This window comes from Peromyscus californicus, unplaced genomic scaffold (assembly GCF_007827085.1).
Source record: "Peromyscus californicus insignis strain IS unplaced genomic scaffold, ASM782708v3 Scaffold_14__1_contigs__length_90479793_seg_1, whole genome shotgun sequence".
NCBI lineage: Eukaryota > Metazoa > Chordata > Mammalia > Rodentia > Cricetidae > Peromyscus > Peromyscus californicus.
The window spans coordinates 6023264-6043450 of record NW_026294435.1 but is presented as its reverse complement, the minus strand read 5'-3'; the positions used below and the strand labels follow the sequence as shown (position 1 = coordinate 6043450).

Genomic DNA, 20187 nt, shown 5'->3' with positions numbered 1-20187 from the left:
GGTGACCTTGACCTTCTGACTCTCTTGCTTATACATCTTGAATGCTGAGATTACAGACATGTACCATCATTCCTTGTTTGTGTGGTGCTGGGGATCGAACCGAGGGTTTTATGCATACTACCCAAGTACCCTACCACCTGAGCTACACACCCAGCTCCAGGGACTGCAAACCCTGAACACCCAGTAAACACGGTTAGCCTTGGAATCCTCAGCTTAGTTAGTACCTTGGCATTAAAAAGTGTGTATGTATATACATATATGTGTATGTGTGTGCATATGTACACATACATACATTAGAGTAATGGACTCATATTAGTGTCACATGTGTCAGAGATTGGGACTTGTCATTTACAAACAGAGACACTGGGATGACACAGGTCTAAGACTGTAGTTGGGACATTTAACTTTGAAGTGCAAAGCCCACAGGGGTATATTTTGCTAGCTTAAGCATTTGGTGACCCAGCATGCTTATTCTGTGTCACTGTAGGGAGATAGATTCTCTGTGCATCCCTCTGTTCCTATTCTTGCTGTAAGCAGAGAACTGACTGCTCCTGGCCTCACACTGTGGTTTCAAGAATGTACGTCCAGGGAATAGCCTCAGAAGACAGGACCAAAGTCACCCTTCGAACAAGGCAGTCAGGCTTATTGTCTAAGATAAGGTCATAGTTCCTGTCCTCTGTTAGAATTGTGTCTGCAAGTGTCACCTATCTCTCTTGACATTGATCTGTAAAACTTGGGGTGTATGGATCCTGCTTAACAAGGCAAATCATTCCAGCACCCATGAGTACTGAGAACTCAGGGTCCATGTTCTCAAGCAGCATCTGTGAAACTATGCAGAGAGACTTGCCAGTGTGCAAGGAGGGAAAAGCAAGGCATTCCAAGGTCTTGCAATGTTTGTTTGTTTGTCTGTCTTGAGACAGGATGTCACTATGTATACAGCCCTTGGTACTCTGGGAGTCTTTATGTAGATCAGACTAGCTTCTAAATCACAGAGCTTGATCTGCCTGGATTAAAGGTGTGTGCCACAACATCTGGCTAGGCTTTCAGAGCTTCTGATGGTTCCCCTTCAGATTCTTTTTCTGGCTTTATGGAGGAGCTGTAGGAGAAAGTGAAAGGATTCCGTCATTAAAATCATGTCAGAGAGCCATTGTCCCATAGGTAAGAAATGACAAAACATACAAACAAGTAAAAACACTGCATCAAGTCGGGTCTTTTGGTAACAGTGAAGGCTGAGCTGTTAAGTAGTATAGGTTAAGGATGATATTTCCAAGGATGTAGACTATTGATAAATAAAATGAGAAAGGGAATCGGCTGCATTTACTTTAAAAGATAGCAAACAACAAAATGGTGTTCTGAAACATATTTGCAACAGTACACACACAAGCACATACACACACATACACACATTAACACACAGAGGCACAGTAATAAACATACACTATCATTCACACACCAACCGCACATGCACGAACACACACATGGGGGAAGGATATTTACAGAAGACATGGGAAGGGAGAAATTGTGAGATCAAAACAGGAACAACAATATACCTTGCAAGTTAATGGGAGACCAAAACAGGAGCAATAGACGGTGGGGGTAAAGAGCTCTATTTGCAGTTAATACAGTTAAGAATACGTTCCTCTTTGTCCTGTGTTTGTTCGATCCATCTGCACCAGATGTGCTTAATCACATGTGGGCGGGAGCTTTGTGGGCAGGAAGTACGTTAGGATGTATGCTCGCCCTTGATTGGACCTGATGGGAAATGCAGTGGCCTTTATAAGCCTTTATAAAATGTGACTCGTTGCATTTCCTGGGAATGCTGGGATGGGCCTGGCCAGTCTATCAACCTGGCCATTATTCAATTAAAGCTTGCTTCAAATTCAAAGTATTTAATTAAAGCTGGCTTAAAATTGTGGTAGTGGTCATTTTATCAACAGGTGGGATTAACAAAACCTCAACCCCTTACCTTTATACCACAAATTATAAATCAAGAAATGTAACAAGAAGAAATCAGGGTCTACTTCCATGGGAAAGAGAATAAGAGAGCAGCAAGTGTTGTCTGACCTAATCTGTAACTTTCCCACCGACAGGCATGAAGGTCTTGCCAGTTCTTCAGATAGCGCACACTTGGAGAGCTAGACAAAGAGACACAAGCAAGAAGACCTCACAGAGTCACTGGTTGGTGTTTTGTTTTGTTTTTTTACAATGTGCATCCTCACGAAGCTTCGTCTTTTCAATGTGAAGGAACAAATACTACTGTCTCCGTGTTTGGGGGTCAGATGCTGAGAAGGGAAGGAGCTTTTCCCTGCGGCCTTTAGAAGCCTTGAAAGGCTACAATGCTCATGTGTAAGTCTCTGTTGAAGACGATAAACTACAAGATAGGAAGAGGCTAGATTTGGATCACTGATGAAAGATAGGGGCTCATGAAGGCCACTTGCATCCACAATTCCTGTTGGCCACTACAGAGGTGGGCAGTTTTAGGAACAAATGCATCTTTTGAAATGTCTTTTCTTTTTTAGCTAAGGATAAAAGCTAAAGATATCCAAAGGTGTTCCTGTCTGCCATCTTTATGACTCAACCTGAGTATTCCAGTATTCCTATCTGTCATTTAAACCTTTTGAATATGTGTCCTATTATCTCTATTTGATCATGCCCTAACATGTATTGGCCATGTTCCCTTCAGCTGAGCATGCTCAGGAACACATCCTCCCTCAAGGACTTTCTATAGGAGCATGTGGAGTCTCCCTGACCTGATTTATTTATGGAGGCCAAGAAAATGGTCCCCAGAGGGAGTGGCACTATTAGGAGGTGTGGCTTGGTTGGAGTGGGTGTGGCCTTGTTGGAGGAAGTGTGTCACTGTAGGCATAGGCTTTGAGGTCTCCTATGCTCAAGCTACACCCAGTGACATAGTGCACTTCCTGTTGACTGCAGATCAAGATGTAGAACCCTCAACCCCTTCTCTCGCACCATGTCTGCCTGTATGCTGCCATGTCCCGCCATGATGATAATGAACTAAACCTCTGAAACTGTAAGCCAGTCCATTAAATATTTTCCTTTGTAAGAGTTGCCATAGTCAAGGTGTCTCTTCACAGCAGCAGAAACCCTGAGACAAGGTCTAAAATGGCATTACTTTTCACTGTAACTTCTGGATGCCTCTTACCTGCTGCAGGTGATCTGTTTTCTCTAATCTTAGGTTTCGGCTGGACTTTGGGCTTTACTCACCATAATGAGAACCCATTGCATTCAGTCTGCATGCATCTTGTTATTGTAGCCTAACCCCATCTACCTTAGCATATGGACCTCTTTAGCTTCAATATTGTAAATATTGATTTATACCAATAAAAATGGGTGATAATAAGATCTACCTTATGTATTTTTATGAGGTTTAAAGAAGATGACATTATAATCATCATAATAAAGTACCACAGCAAGTAGCCTCTGGCCATACTTTTTTCTTTTTTGTGGTCTCTCTCTCTCTTTTTTAAATCCATTTGTCACAAAACTATAGGCCTTCATCACTGGTCCTCTATCCTGCTGGCTCAGATCAGAATTCTACTTGGACCATATTAAAACTGACACCTTTACACATTATTCAAGAGAAGATGCTGAATATTTAGTCAGATATATGTTTGGAGCTCAAGAGGAAGATGCAGGATGGAGTTATCAACCTATAGATAGTCTGTTGAAGGGCAGAGACTTGTGGGGTTGAGGCTTAGGATAGCAGGACCCAAGTATAAGTAAGAAACACTATATCTCTTGTAACTTAAGAGTTTATTCACTCCCCAGCAAGTGTTGGTTTAGTTGTCTTATAATATTAACTACAGAATGCAGCTTTTAGCTTTTCAACTTTTCACATGGCATTTCATATTGTGGAATGATGATGGTTAACTTTGTCAACTTGACACAATCCAGAATTCATTGGGAAGAGTCTCTGTGAGGAACTGTCTACATTGAGTTGGTCTATGGGCATGTTTATGGGGAATTCTCTTAAGTTATTTGATGCTGGAAGACCCAGTCCACTGTGGGCAGCACCATTCCCTAGGCAGAAGGTCTTGAACTTAGTAAGAGTGAAGAAATTGAGCTGAGCACAAGCATGCACATATGCATTCTTCTGTTCTGACTGTGAGTGGGATGTGACTAGGTGTTTTAAGTTTTTATGGCTTTGACTTTTCTGCTATTATGGACTATAAACTTGGAATTGTGACCTCAAATAAAACCTTTCTCTCCTAAATTGCTTTTTTGTCAGAGTATTTTATTACACTAATAGCAATGAAAATAGGACAGGAATAAGGCTGGAATCCCCATCCACATGAAAGAACTCACCAAACAGCGACATGAATTCTCTCAGGCAATAGAATTCATGGCTGCTCTATCCTGAGCCAGCCCAGGTGACTAGCAACCAAGAAACAAAAAGTATTCCTTCCAAGGTGATTCTGATGGTAAGGCAGTCCCTCAGCCTGCTCTCCACGTGCTTCACTAGAATGTGTTCATGATGGTCCTAGTGGCTTGTAAAGAAGGATTTCCAAAGTCTTCTTTGATAATGGTGAATGGCAGGCACAGCCACGACAGCACGCTACAAACAGTTCGAGAGGGCAACGGATGCTGCACGCTGCACTTTATTGTTTTCAGACAGACAAGGGGAGTTAATGGCGATGTGACGTTGTCCAATAACAGAAACAAAGTGCCATTATATGGAACGGTAGCCAACTGGAGACTTACTTTACCTTAACTATGCAAAGTACACTTATATATTTTCTTGTATGTACAGTGCTGTAGGTATCAACCACGTCTAAAAGTATCAACCTTAAAAGCAGCCCACGGATAAAAGTATGAAAATCTTGGTAACAAAGCTTTGAATACAAAAACACTTATTTGTACATTTACTTTACTTAAAAATTACCCCAATATAACTGAAGCCAAAGCAAAGCTTGGTTGAAAACTTAAGATATGACAATAAACAACCCCTCTCTCCAAAGGAAAGTGTCTCCTAAAAGAAACTGAATGTGCCATCAATCCTTCAGATGTTATCTTGGAGGGAAGAATTTAATGAAATGAGCCAGCTGGAAGACCCACGCAGGTTTCCCAAGAAGGAAGGTGAGGCATTGCCATTGCCACATGGCCACCACATTAACATTCTGATAAGCTGGCTTATCCATCTTCCATGACTCTCTTTTGTCTTCTGTACTGAACTTGGAGCACAAAACACTGGCTTCACAGTATTTTTCCTGGCTATTCATGGTGAAGTGCTAATGTATATCATTCATCCCCCACCTGTTTTTCTTTGTGCCTGGTGAGATGCACACTGCATAGGTGTCTATAGACGGAGGACTGAATGATTCCCTGGGTGAGGCTAAGGGATGGCTACAAGCATTTACCTAATTCAGTCTCACAATGTTTTATTTAATTCAATCGTATCTAATTTTTTTCCACATTGTGTATAATAAACATTGAGAAACAGATGTCCCTACCAACTGGAAGGTTGTTGTTTAAATATCCCATTGGTTATAATGTCAAACTTACTGTTTAAACACTCATTAGCCATATCCAACTTGAAACATATGCTATTGCATGGCCATATTAAGTCAGACTTTGAACTATGTCAATGTCCCTGGAATCTAAATGTACCATAGAGTTTAAAAATGATCCCCAATTCTTGCAAAAAGCGTTTAGAGGAACATAACATTGACCCTTGTAAAAGTCCCTCGTTCCCCACAGTTCTGATTTTGCAGAAGACCATCACACCCTGGTCCAATCAGGGGCACGTTCTACTCAAATAAGAATTCTTCCTCCCTCCCACCTCCTAACAAACGCCCTTTGTCCCTCTAATAATAATGACATAGAAAAATCCCTGAAAGATCCAAATTGGGCAACAATACAGATCTGATTAGAGCCTTCATGGGCCTGACAATGTAGAATTGTATTTCTTAAGAAGTGTGTAACCATATTTGTCTGGGCTGCAATAGACACCACAGAATAAGATCAGACTAGAACTTCAGCAGGTCCCTAATTTCCTTAGACTGGCTTATATTTCAACCTTTTCCTGTTATTTTTTCCTGATAGAGTAGGTGTGCATTTCTAACCATAAGTGATAAGAAAGTATAAAGACACCCACCACCTTCAAAGCACAGTTAGAGTTGAAGTTCACATTTATGAGTTGTTTTAGTCTAGGTTTGATTACAAATACAGACTATTCACAATTCTGCCCATTCTATTCAGTGTGGAAGCTAGATGTGTGGGTATTATCCCATTATCTACATTCAGTCCTGATTATTATGATCCCTCTTGGTTTATAAGTACTTCCTACACCCTGCTATCCCCTCCCTCAGACACAGCAAGGCTTTTAGATGTAATAAATAGTACTTGCCAGTGGAAAAGAAAGTATGTATGAGTGAAGGTCACACCCAAACATGCAGAGACAAGTGAGTTGGGCAGGATGGAGGGTTTTAGTTGAACTACATGAAAATGCTTCCTTAACTGTCGTTGTCATGAAAATCTCAAGCCTGCACATATATCCAGGCCCTGAAAAGTCAGTGGGGATGAACGTCTCCATTTTTCCATTTCTCTTTCAGAGTGCCTGAGTGAGGCTCCTGGAGCAATGGAAGGCATCAGGGTGCTCTACTTGTGGGCTTTCTCCAAGCTTCTCAGCCCAGTTTGGGGAGTGTGTATGTTCTGTGTCTGCTTGACTCTGATGTAGAGAAGATTCCAAAGCTTACAGATGAATTGAGATTTGGGTGTGAAACACTTCTTAATATGAAATGAATGGGGATGGCTCTCTGTTGCCTTATTGCAAAATAATTGAGACTATTTTTTAAAGAGGAAGAAGAAAAAGACCAGCCAAGGCTTCTATAGACACTCTTTTCTTCTAACACGTTTTTAACAAGAAAAATGCACCATCAACTACTCTTAGAGCAAGAGCAGCCACAGTACTGTGGCTGGGGTCACAATACTGGGGTCCAGTGACTGGGCAAATTTGCCATTCAAATCAGAAAACAAAATCCCACACCTGAAGGAATCCTATGACCTTTTCCTTCCTTTTAATATATATATATATATATATATATGTATACATTTTTCAAATACTCTACAAATCCCAGTTTGAACAATAACAACAAAACCAAAAGAGAAACAGGTTTTATATTAAAAATGTCTGTGTTCTTCATAGTTCCTTCTAAAGCAGCTTGAAGGAGCCCGCCACTTGGCGTGTACTGCAAGCCGACTCCATTACGATGATCTTGGCAGGATAGCAGCACAGGTTTGTTATTCCATATTCATCATGTGGAGAATGTAAACCTTTCATAGGATAATATTTTGCTTAAAAATTAAAATAACTTGAAAAGTTCTGACCATCCTGTTCTCTGAGACCAACTGGGGAGGTCTGACTTTCCTGCCCTCTCCATGATACAAGGTACCTCTGCATTTGGGGAGACAGGCCCAGGGCAAGGGGCAGGAGGACTTCTGGCGCATCTGTGTTGGAACAGGCCACACAAAGCAACTCTCTGAAGGCCCAGCTGCCATAGCCAGATTCTAACCCTTTGCTCTCTTCCCCATCTGGATTTCCAACTGAATGAACCTCATGGGTTTAACCAAACATGCATGTAATCCTAGGTAACTTGAGTTAAATGCTGAATCATCCAGGGATGAGTAAACCTTGAAGAAACAAGGTCAAATGAACATCAGCTATATCCATCATAATCAGTATCTGGGGGGTCTATACAGGCAGAGAAGTGAGTCCAGACGAAGCAGCTGAGGGGGCAGTGAAACCCAGGCTCTCTCAGGCCCCTCGTGTCTCTCAGGCTTATTCTACATTCTCAGAAATGCTTTTGAAGAATCAAGAGACAAATATCACAAATGGAAAAATTATCTTTTTTGTTTGTCTTGCTAACAAAAATTCTAGAGGTCATAACTAAATACAATTTAAACAATGCTGAGATGCATGTATTCTTTTTGAAAGCAGCTTTTGAAAAATCAACCACAGCAATAAACACTGAATGAAGTACATTCCAAAGTTCCTACAAATGAATGATACAGAGTCTGATAATGCCACAAGGTTACTCCATAAATGTCTCCACACTCCTTCTAAACTTGAGAGAAACAATGTTTCCCCTTCACTAGCTGGAGATTTTACTTGTTTTGTTATTCCTCTACAATTTCCCACTTTTTTTTTTGCCTCAGGATGTACAGATAATTTCTACATTCCATACATACCTGAAACCTTTTTTTTCCTCTCCCTCTGTCAGATTTCCAAATAAAACCAAACTATAATGACAAGATAATGTTTTACATGTAATTCCATAGACACAGGTCATCGAATCCTCGACCTCGCTTCAGTGCTTCCTGTAGGATTTATGACCCTCCCCAAAGTAATTTAAAGCCTTTCCTTAAACAGGGCAGACCACTGCTAACAGGTACTTGTGGCTGCCTGAAGGGCACAGGCTTCTTTTCTGGTGTGGTGATGTCCCTGCCCTCACCGCGTCCTCTGGCGGGACAGGCACCGAGCCTTCTCCTCTCTATGAGGCAAATGTCTTAGGAAGAGTCGTGGAGCTCACACTCCCGATGAAGCAGGCCCCACGAAGTGAGTCTCACGATTGCTCTTTCTTACTGTGCAATCCTGAGCTCTGTCAGCTTCCAGACGCTCAGAGACCGCCCGCTCTGTTCCAACCCCTGTGCAGAGGCTGTTAAGGGCCAAGGCTCAGCCAGGCCAAGGCCTCACTGGGCCACAGGGTAGACTCTGCAGATGTTGCTCTCCTAAAAGCAGGCACTTGTGGCCGCCTGACGTCCTGGGTGACCCCATTCTTCCTGATGCTGAAGAAGTCACCACACGTCCACTTCCTCGAATCTAGAAGCCTCTGTTTCCTACTCAGAGTGAGTATTGAAGGAGGGGTGGGGGTATCCAAAATATATGAATATCTACAATCAGGGCTTAAGGTACTGGATGATATTGTATAAACGGCTAAAATGCTTCTCGGCACAATTGGTAGCTTAAAAAAATAATTTCCTATAGTTTAAGGGCATTTTCCCATCACTGTCTTTCAGTGAGGACGTCTCAGTGGGTACCAAGTCCATCTGAAGTCCCCGGCCTTTGTCCTCTGGCTGGGTATGTACCATGTGAGTCATATACAAAGTCCCCTCTCCACTCAAGGAAGACCAGACTTCCTTGTAGGCATCTGGCCCCCACAGTATCCTAGACCCCAGGGTCAGTTTATACAGATCACATGGAGTCTTCTCCCTGTCTTCCAGCAGCCACACGACAGGCTTCCCCAGCAGCCAGGGTCCTGGGCCATTTGTCTTTAGATGGTGGACCAGTCTGGTCAATATGGAAAACAGATTGTTGTCCAGAGGCACAGGCCAGCAGGTGGAGCCACAAAGAGGTGCTTGGCAATTCCTGGTAGGGTTTCCAAAGCCTGGAGTTTCAATGGAACTGTCTTAAATAAATAAATCTTTTTTTTTCTAAATAATGTAAAAAATAAATGATATTTCCCTTTGGCAGTAAATAGCTGATTCGACCGTTTGCCTGAATATGTGTGTGTGTGTGTGTGTGTGTGTGTGTGTGTGTGTGTGTGTGTGTGTATTCAGCTTAAAAAAAAAGATCACAACTTTGTTTCATGGTATATCGTTGATAATGCATATTGTTTCTACTGCTTTAGTGAACCTTTTGCATATTTGTTTGGGGCAGGTCTGTGGACCTCACTTGTGGCCCAGGTAGGCACCCAGAGTGATGCAGGCCCCCACCAGGGCCAGGCTGAGCAGGGTCTTCAGAGACAGCCAGGAGAAATCAAACAGGGGCCGCACACTGGGGCCGTACAGTTCCACAAAGGCGTCCTGCAGTGGGGGGAAGAAGAAAGAACGTTAGCCACCAAGAGAGCTCAGAAGGCCTCCCCCCAACAGGATAGCGACAACACGTGTGTCCCCAGCATGACAGGCAACCTCTGAGGTCAGCCGGGATGCAAAGCTACTCTTGGGAGGGGGTGATGACTTGGAAAGCGGCTCCTCTGGTGTTTCCTGGCAGCCGTTTACATGTCAGGGGCTCTGGGCCACCGCAGTTTGTAATATGTAAAGCAGACTAGAGGCTCTTGTGTACAAAGCTCTTGTGAAACAGGGCTCATCCCAAGTAACTACCACAGAGGGCAATGGACAAGAACGTGTTCAGGATAAGGAAGGCAGTAAAGACACTCAGAAAAATGGGCAGTTTTGCAATTTTTTTGCTATCATAGCCATTCATAAAAATGATAAAGCATAGTACAGGCAATGTCTCCCACATGATTTTACTGTGTTTTTACCATACCCTAGGCATTGCTCTAGACACCTAACATGCGTTATTTTGTTTATTCTTTGTACCAATCTTACTAAATCATTTTACTTCTTCCTGTTCAGAAGGTGAAAATCTTGTCTGCCTGTTGTAACAGGGGCTGTCTGTCACGGGACAGCTGTGAGGGAGTGAGAAGCGCTTGGTGTAACTGCTAAGATTGTAGGCTGCAGTTTGGATGAATAGTCAACCTGGCTCATTTCGAGGAATTTGCTTTGTAAAACCCTATGAGTAAGTGGTAGCAGAAGCCTTGCAGAAGTTAAGGAATGTGTGCAGTCAATAGTAGAGGCAGGATCTGAACCCAGATCCAAGCCAGTGCCCTTCACGCTGCCCTCCCTGACATGGGATTCTGGATGTGTGCCATTTAGCTTTCCACACAATGCTGGGGTCAAGCAGTTTTTCACACTGGTGCACAAGTGCTTACCTGCTGAGCATTTCCTCAGCCCTCACACGGTTTTGAATCTGACCAGCTCTACCCATATGATTATCAATCTAGTCCTTCTACTGAAACCACCTCTGAGGATCCTGAAGTAGCAAGGGGAGGCTAAAGGCAGGATGAGGGGAACTGCTCACATTGCTAAGTATATATTTACATAGATATTTTCAGAAGTACGTGGTTTCCTGCATCATACTTTATAAACAAATTTTATAGTGTTTCAAACTTTAGGAATTATAAGCAATATTATGATATACTTTTGCACACGAGGTATTTATCTATTCATTTTAAAAATAATAAGTTCCTAGAACTCTATTGACAGTACATCAAAGTTGTTACAATAATCATGAGGATTTGTGCTGAACTGTCCTTGCTACCTCCTAGTTGCCTTCTGACCAATGGCACTGTTTGTAAAGCTGGCTATGATTTAGGGCAGTGGTTCATATGAAGGACTATCTTGTCCCCCAGGGAAAGCTAGTGATATCTGAAAGTATTTGGTCCTCATTATTTGAGGCAAAGCAGCTATTGGCATGTAGTGGGCAGATGTCAGCGATGTCGACATCCTGTAAGGCATGGACAACCTCTACTCAGAAGAATGACTCAGAGCCAAACACCAACGGCACTGACGCTGAGAAGTTCCCATTTACAGGACACTCAGACCAAGGGCCACAGAAGAACAAACAGCCCAGACACAGCAATGATATTGGCCACATTAGCAATGGACTGAGTTGCTAGCCCCCAAGCAAATGCTGGGCATCTCTGCAGGGGCTAGACTAATTTTTGCCAGGAGGGGGCGCAAATGATTTCCTTTATATATCCATTGTTGAGTGTGTCTAAATTTGAGTTTCAGAAAACACAGCAAAGGGCACTAATGAAATATGTGCACAGTTCTCTCAGTCACCGTTCAAGTTCTACTGTGACAATTCACGAAGAAGCCACCTTCCCTGTGCACAAGGAGAGACCATCTGACAGGTGGAGAAGGAAGCCGGCTGCCGCATCCAGGGGTTCTCTCCCATCTCTCACAGCCATGTGTATGAGAGCCCTAAAGGCCTAGCCAAAGATATCCCAATTCTTCAGGGCATCTTTCCTGGGCTGTTTTTTAATTCACCTTTCCATTGAGAGGGGTAGGCTGCTCCTTGAATTCCTTCAGTTTTCTGTGGCAAAACCTAAAACAAATCAAACTATTGGTCATGTGACCTTCCTGGTCATACAGCCATCCTGGGAATGTGGCAGAAGCAGAGACGACTCTGGAGGTGGGGAGGGTAGTTTCTTCCCAGGATGCCTGGTGCATAGTGCCAGGGTACTGAAGCAATGTCTCCCCCGGACCCCTCTCTTTCTGGAGCTGGGTAAGCCCTTCATGCCTCCAACCCTCCTCACCAACAGCTTCAGACAGCATTCCAAGGACCATTTCCCAAGTACATTGTAAAAAAACAGCCTTCTGAGAGTGAGGTAAGCTAAATTAGTCCCTCCTGGCCCAAAGAGTGGGGGTGGGTTTTGAAGCCCCAAGGTCTAGGAAGGCCTCCAAAGAAGCAAAAGGATGTGGGTGACTCTCCAGGTCTGAAAATCTATTAGTTTGTGGCCTTAAGCAAATATCCAACTCTGAACCTCATTTACCTCACCCATAGCTGTACAATTGGTGGCTGTGAAGAGTAACATGTTTCTTCAGTTCATCTGTCAGTGTGGTCCAGAAGGTAACAAACCCAGTAGTAACAATGGGTCCTGTTGTCTGCCCTCCATGTTGGCCTTTGACAGCTCTGCACGAGCTCCACCTGCCTATGCCCTCCTGTGGGTATGCCTACTTGCTTTTGCATGGAAGCTGCTCTACAGCTCCCTAAGGAGCCATCTTCAGCTCTCGAGGTGGAAGTGGCAATAGCAATGTCCCCTTGTCCCATATAGATTACTAACTAGTCCTTCAGATTGTAGGACAGGGTGGTGGTGAGTCATTTAATCCCTGGAGGTTGCACGCAGCCCCTGAGCCCTGTCCTCTGTAATTCCAACATGCAAGGGGACCCTCTGGGTCCAGGGCCTAACCTCTGAAGAGCCATTTTTAGAGAGACTCTTGCTTTTTTCGAGCATCCTGATTACGGAGATTTCTGAAGTCTATTTAAACAGCCTGTCATTATTTGTTTAAGTTTGAAAGCCATTTTAAAACTACATATTTGCCCATTTTATGTATTAAAAAAAACCAAAAGGGTTAAGACCCTATGCTGTTCTTGCAGAGGACCCAAGTTAGTTCCCAATACTCAGATTGGGCAACTCACAGTCTGCAAATCCAGCTCCAGGGGATCAATGCTTATGGCCTCTTGGGGGGACCCGTATTCATGTGCACATCCTTACTCCCAAATACACATAATTTAAAATAAATATTTTCTTTTTAAAAAAAAAAGTAGGAAAGAAAACCCAGGCCTTTGAATGTAATTCTGGCTAACCCTGTCTACATGTCCAGTGGCTGCAGGTCCTCGCTCATGTCAAAACTGGAAAAGCTTCCTACACTGCATCTGTAGGGATCAGGGATGCTCACAGACCCCAGGAAGGTCTTTCTGCTGGCCCCAACCTCAGACAGGGGAAAACCCCAGTATGGTTCTCTGCAAATTTCAAACTCAGAGGCCACAGCTGGCCTTAGTCTGCATTCACCCAGGGCAAAGTACCCACCCCAGAGTAGGGACAAACAGGACTGACAGCCTGCGAGTGTCCACATTGCTCCACACTGCACCATGGGGTAGTGCTCAGCCTGTCTCTGGATTCTCAGTCTCTCTCACACATCCCTCTGGAGGCAGCTCACCCTCCAAATTTCCCTTCCCCCACTCAGAATCTTCTAAGAAACATCATTTAGGCTAGGAGAAAATAAGCTTGGAAAACTCAAACTGAGCTAGTTGGCAAAAATGTATAATATTTAAATAACATCAAGAGCCAAAAAGGGTGTGGCTGGGCTGGCTGGGTCTGGGCTTTCCAAGAAGCCTTGTCCAGGCTGACCCCAGGCAAAGTGAATGAAGAGACCCTGGGATCTAGGAGCGCTTTTCAAAGACTTAAAGTGCTACCTTTTCCTTAATGATTACGCTTATGGTTGTTTATCTTGAGAAATTAACAAAACCCACAGGCTGCGTTTAACAGAAGGACCCCCAAACAACTGAAGTACTCAAAGTAAGACCGACACAGCCACATATGGGTCCACAAAACGGAAACTCACCCTGAAACATGCTAGTGTGCCACAACAACTCGTGTGCATGCATGCGAACATACACATGTTCACGCACGTGTGCTTCCCTCCCACCCCGAGGTTCTGCTCCATCCACACTGGGCCTCAGCTGAGCATCCAGGTATTTCCAAAAAACACACCTCAACAGAACACTCGACTTACAGCTTCCAGATCACTTGGCACCCACCGTTCGTCAGATCTGCCTTTCCCACGACTGCCCCAGCAGCCACCGCTTCTCCTGTGCGTACGGCTTTCCTTCCGGCAGCTAACGACACCCCTTTCTGGGTAAATTGGGACCAGTGAGCACAAACTACTCAAGAGCTGGTTTGGGTGCACTAATCTCCACCCGTGAGCTTGATTCTACATCTTCTATGGCTTCTGGAACCTTCCTCCACCAACTGTCCCCACCCCAGCACCATTCCAACCTGACCCTTTCTTCTGCCTCTTCTCCCGGCATGAAAACATTCCAACTTTTCTCACAATGTCTGTGCTGATGACGCATGATCTCTCATTCTCCCTCTAGACACGCTGCCAACCCCTTTCTTTGGTTCTCTTCGCACCTTCATGTCACTGTAGTCTTATTTCTTCCTCTCCCGGGCCTCTGACCGCCTCACGGCAGTCCCACCTGCTGCGTGGTTAGCTGCAGCGTGCTTGCCGGGCAGCATTGCGCACGCGCCTTCAGCCACGGCAAACCAGCCATGCTCCACACTCTTCGGGGGTCCCTCTTGCTTTCTGGAGACTTTCCTCCTCTGACGGTCCAGATATGTGTGTGATGCCCCTGGCTTCTGCCTGGATCACTGTCTCTCTCTGTCAATCCCCTTTTCTGTCCCCATGTTAAATACCACCCTTGTGATCGTATCTGAAGTTATTATATTCATTCCTATTCTCATTCAATAGGATTCATATTTCAGTTGCTTTCTTGTGTTGCTCTTCTTGTTGCACATGTATGTTCATATGGGGTGTGCATGTATGCATTCAGGTGTACACACATGTGAAAGCCAGAAGTTAACATCGGGTGTCTTCTTCAGGTGCTTTCTGTCTTATTTTTTGAGATTCTGAACCTAGAGCCCAACAATGTGGCTGAACTGCACAGCTGGTGAGCTCAAGGAACCCTCGGGTCTCTGCTTCCCTGGTGCTGGGATTACAGGTGCCTGATGTCATCCTAGGTTTTACCTTGGTGCTAGTGACTAAATTTAGACCCTCATGTGTGCAGCAGGAACTTTGCCAACTGAGTCATCTCTTTAACCTTCCTGGTGCATTCTATCAGGTCCTGTAGGAACTACAATAAACCTGCCCTGTGTGACGGCCAGCATCGTTCCCTCCACCAAGTCTGTGCACACGGCGCTGATGCACCGGTGTACATGTCACTGATGCACATGTCACTGATGCACTGGTGCACACGGTACTGATGCACTGGTGCACACTGCACTGATGCACTGGTGCACACAGCACTGATGTACTGGTGCACACTGCACTGATGCACTGGTGCATGTCACTGATACACTGATGCACTGGTGCACACGGCACTGACTTGAAAGAGTTGTACTGTTAGGTTGGGTCCCCCACAAACAGACCCAAAGACAAAGACTGAGTGTACGCTGTCTACCTGGGAGCTGACCCCAGACGCTGAGGCTGAGGAGTGGAGGTGAAGGAAGGGGAAGGGACAAGCCACAAGAAAGGCTCCGTCCTTGGAGACTAACCCTGATGGAGAAGCCTACGAGCCACTGTGGAACAGTGAGCTGGGAAATGCCAGCAGTGGCTTGGAGCTGTCCCACACAGGGGCCGGTGCCACAGGCTTCCACGTGTGCGTGGTGATGTGGGCTCTAGAGCAGAGCACAGGTTTCACGTGGCCTGAGCTGGAGGTAGAAGGGTAGGGAGGGTGATGTCCACAGCACTGGTGACCACCAACACACACCTGAATGACCACGTCTCACCATCACCGCACGGTTTCCAATCCACGCTCTCCTCCTCCATTGCGCTCTGCCATTAATTACCTCCCTTTTGTAGCCAGGATGATCCATCTACTCGAACCTGTCACCTTCATGCTGTTCTCTAAGACCAAGACTTCCAGGCTGTGGCCCAGCCTGGTTCTTCTCCGTTTCTTCTGTTTTTCAGGGAACTCTTGCTCATTCACAGACCTGAAACACTGTTTTCCACAGGCAGTTTTCCTCAGCACTAAGCTAAATAATTCCCTGGCCATCTGTGTTTGTCTCATGCAGGTCCATAGTTCAGTTCTCTCTGGCTTGGGGTCTGTCACTTACTAGCCATTTGACAAATACACATGAAGTGGAAGAAGCTGATTTCTTTCATTTGTTATATAGCAGAATTTCCAAACATAATCTACTGGACTGTTTTTGTTTTTGTTTTTGTTTTTCGAGACAGGGTTTCTCTTTGTAGCTTTGGCACTTGTTCTGAAACTCACTCTGTAGCCCAGGCTGGCCTCGAACTCGAACTCACAGAGATCCGCCAGCCTCTGCCTCCCACATGCTGGGATTAAAGGCATGCGCCACCATAGCCCGGCTCTAATGGACATTTTTAAGAGAAGGGACACTTGAAGACCAAATGAAAGACCAACTTATAGAAAACTCACTATCCTTCAGGGACACTGGAGCTGCTGGGTGGAGGGGCAGTTGGAGCTGTCCACCTTGTTCCTGATACACATTTGCCCTCACCCTCTGACCTCCGTCTGATGGACATTTTTATACAGAAAATTATAATAAAAAATTCACTCAGCAAAAAAGAAAGAAAGAAAGAAAGAAAACTCACTATCCTCTGCAGCAGCCTGCAGTTCCTTCCCACAGGCCCTGATGCTCAGTTCATTCCCAAGGACGCAGCACAGCACCTATGTGGGGCCTCGCTGGTCAGTGTCTGCGCTGCTTGAGTGCCAGGCACGGCATCACTTCCGTCATCACTCACTGGGAACCTCCATGAGGGAGATATCCTGGGCAGCATCTGACCGCCCACCCTCTGTTGGGGAGCCCTGCAGTGCGGTGCCCACACTCTGTTGGGGAGCCCTGTAGTGCGGTACCCACACTCTGTTGGGGAGCCCTGCAGTGCGGTGCCCACACTCTGTTGGGGAGCCCTGCAGTGCGGTGCCCACACTCTGTTGGGGAGCCCTGCAGTGCGGTGCCCACACTCTGTTGGGGAGCCCTGCAGTGCGGTGCCCACACTCTGTTGGGGAGCCCTGCAGTGCGGTGCCCACACTCTGTTGGGGAGCCCTGCAGTGCGGTGCCCACACTCTGTTGGGGAGTCCTGCAGTGCGGTGCCCACACTCTGTTGGGGAGCCCTGCAGTGCGGTGCCCACACTCTGTTGGGGAGCCCTGCAGTGCGGTACCCATACTGGAAAGACACACTTACAGAATGCTCTCTAGAAGTGAATGTGCACCAATCCAGGATACTGAAGCTGGCTTCTTCGTGTCTGTTACACAAGGAAGAGGGCCGAGGTCAACGGCTATTTCTGCACATTCAGGCGGACATAAAGACGCTTCGAAGGGGCGGGAGACTCATTCCCAACATCATCTACTTGCTGATATTAAACCGTTGGGCCCAAGAGGATGCCAGTGAGAGAAGGCGAAGGGAGGAGAGAACACAGCCATCAGCAGAGCCCGGAAGCTCTCTGAGGACAAGGAGGCCGTGATTGTCTTGACACCAGACTTGGCTCTGAGCAAAAACAGAAGCACGCACTCAGAAGGAAGTGCGGGCTGTTTCTACCTGAGTGAAGCAGCTGGTGAGGAAGTGACTCCATTTCCCCCTTATCGTTTGGCTGGGCAGGATTTCCTATGCAGCCGCGTTGTGCTGAATGGGCCCTGAGGGTCCCCTCTGCAGCAAAGGCCACGCTGGCATCTGTTCCCTGTGCCTCCTGAGCCTCCCCTGTCCTCCCAAAATACTGATTTCAGGTTTGAGTGAAAAGGAAAGGGGAAAACAGCCCATGAACATCGAGCTGAAGGCCACACAGCAGCCTGACCTCAAGGTGGCAGAGGGACACCCTGACAAGGTCCATTGTCCAGTCAGTGCAGGCCAATGTTAGAGAGGCTCTGGGCCCAGAGGGTAGGACTCTTTGAAACACAGACCAAAGACATACATGCAACGAAAGCTAATCTAAGCATCATTTGGTTGTAACTAGAAACCTGCTGGACAAATGGCAGGAGATAAGAAGCCCCGGTGCAACAAAAATAAAACCGGCCCAACTGCAATGGGCTGGCCAGGGAAGTCTGGGTCTATTTTGTTATGAAAATTTAGCTGGGATGCAAATGAGGTGGTGGGTCTCAGGAGCTAAAGAGGGTATGAGATGAGAAACCTGAAGATGGCTTCGTTTCTTGAGCAGAACAGTCTGAAAGTCATTTACAAAGGTACATTTGCAAATGCTTACGTTCTGTAAGCCAGAAGGCTGATCAAAGGGTATTCAGCCATATCCAGCTGCTACAGGAGACCCACACCAGAGACAGCCAAAGCCCCGGGTAGGAACTTGGAGGGTTCCTTGGCCCACTCACCACCTGACCCTCCTAGGTGAGAGATGGGAGCAGAAAGGGAGCAGGGATACGAGCTCCTGATGCACACCAGCTATGCAAATCCCACCAGGAGGGCTGCCTAGCCACCTGCGGCTCAGGCCCCTCCTGCAGGGGGAGTTTGTGAACAGTCCCATAATTCAAAAGACATACATGGGAATGGGTGTAGGTGAACAGCTGCGCCCTTCCATTCACCAGGTTCATAACAAAAGAGACTGGAGGCTTGATCAGTACCCAGTCCTGGCACCTATTCTTCAGCTTGCTAGTTCATTTCGTCACCAAACATGATTTCGTGGACCTGTCTCTGTCCTATAACTTCTTGGTAATATTCTAAAAGCACACAGTAGCTTTAATGGACATGAGTTTTCTCAGTCCACTGAACACATTTTGTGAATGTAGGGATACCGATCCTGCAGCGCCCTGGCCTGGAGAGAACACACTCTCTCAGCAAGAGGCGATGGTATCGGTTACTTTTCTTGTTAGTGTGTTAAATTACCTGCCTACAAGAGAGGAAGGATTTATTTTGACTTATGGTTTGTGCTGTCCATCATGATGGGGAAGGCATGGTGAAGTGGGAAGCTGCTAGATAGCATCCTGACAGACCAGGAAGGGAGAGACTAGGGTGGGGAGTGGGGCTGGGTCCACCCCCAGGAACCCAACCCTCATAAGCCCCACCTCCCTGACCTCCCCAAACAGCACCACCAGCCCGGGATCATGTGTGCAAACAGATGAGTTTGTGGGGGTTGTTTGTACATTTAACCCAGAGCAGCGTTTTTCTTGGGGGCCTCATACCACTGGCCTCAGCAACCTGCCTACTAGGACTCTGGCCTTGGAAGAGTTTCCCCACTTCGCTTTCCAAATTCCACTTCCTCCCTTTGGCCAGAGCTCTTCCTGCTGCTCAACCATTTCTGGCTTTGGATTTATGACATGTTATTTTTTGGGGGGAGAATATCAATTTATGATATTGTATTGTTTAGGAAAGTATGTTGTGCAAAAATCTTAGTACAATTAGGTACTAAAAAGATAGCTAGCCAAACTTAAAAACAGGCAAAAAATCTGAATTGACATTTTGCCAAATGATCCTGACGTGACCTATAAGTACATGAAAATACATTAAGATTATTAGTTACTAGGGAAATGCAATCGAAACTATACTGAGATGTCTGTAATCTTTAAACGACAGTAACTAGTGTTGGTAAGGGAGTGACATGTGGAGCCTTCAATGGTGGCAATGGGTGTGAAAGGGTGCAGCCATGGTAGAAAACAGTTTGATGGTTCTTTGAGAGGCTCCATGGAACTACGGCATGGACCAACTGTTTAACTCCTAGTACATAATCAACAGAATTGAAAACATATGCTCCTAAAAGCTAGTGCAGGGATTTCATATCGGCACTATGTGCAGCAGCCAGAGAGTAGACCCAATCGGACTATCTGCTGACCGACCGATAGACAGACGAAATGCGGGATGCCACACAATGGAGTGTCGTCCATCCACAAAGGGATGAGGCGCTGATAGGTACTGCAGGCTGCGTGAACCTTGAAACAAAAGTAATCAAGAAAAGCCTCGCATGGAAATTCAAATACAGCACAATTCCACTCACAGGGAATGTCCCAAATAGGTAAGCTTTAGAGACAGAAGTCAGATAAATAGAAGCAGGAGCTGGGGAGAGGGAAGATTATGGAGTAACTGTCAGTGGGTACAGAAATCCTTTTAAATCAATAAAAAAGTTCTGGAACTAGATAATAG

At 45.6% G+C, this 20187-nt stretch overlaps 1 protein-coding gene across 1 annotated transcript in view; it reads right to left on the bottom strand.

Annotated features, from left to right (window-relative positions):
• Positions 1 to 4600: 4600 nt before the first annotated feature.
• Positions 4601 to 20187, bottom strand: part of Bcl2 (BCL2 apoptosis regulator) — a 171186-nt gene continuing 155599 nt past the window's right edge. The window contains exon 2 of the mRNA XM_052736465.1: positions 4601 to 9819. Coding sequence (XP_052592425.1) covers positions 9685 to 9819 — 135 coding nt within the window. The 3' untranslated portion in view covers positions 4601 to 9684. The remainder of the gene's footprint in view (positions 9820 to 20187) is intronic.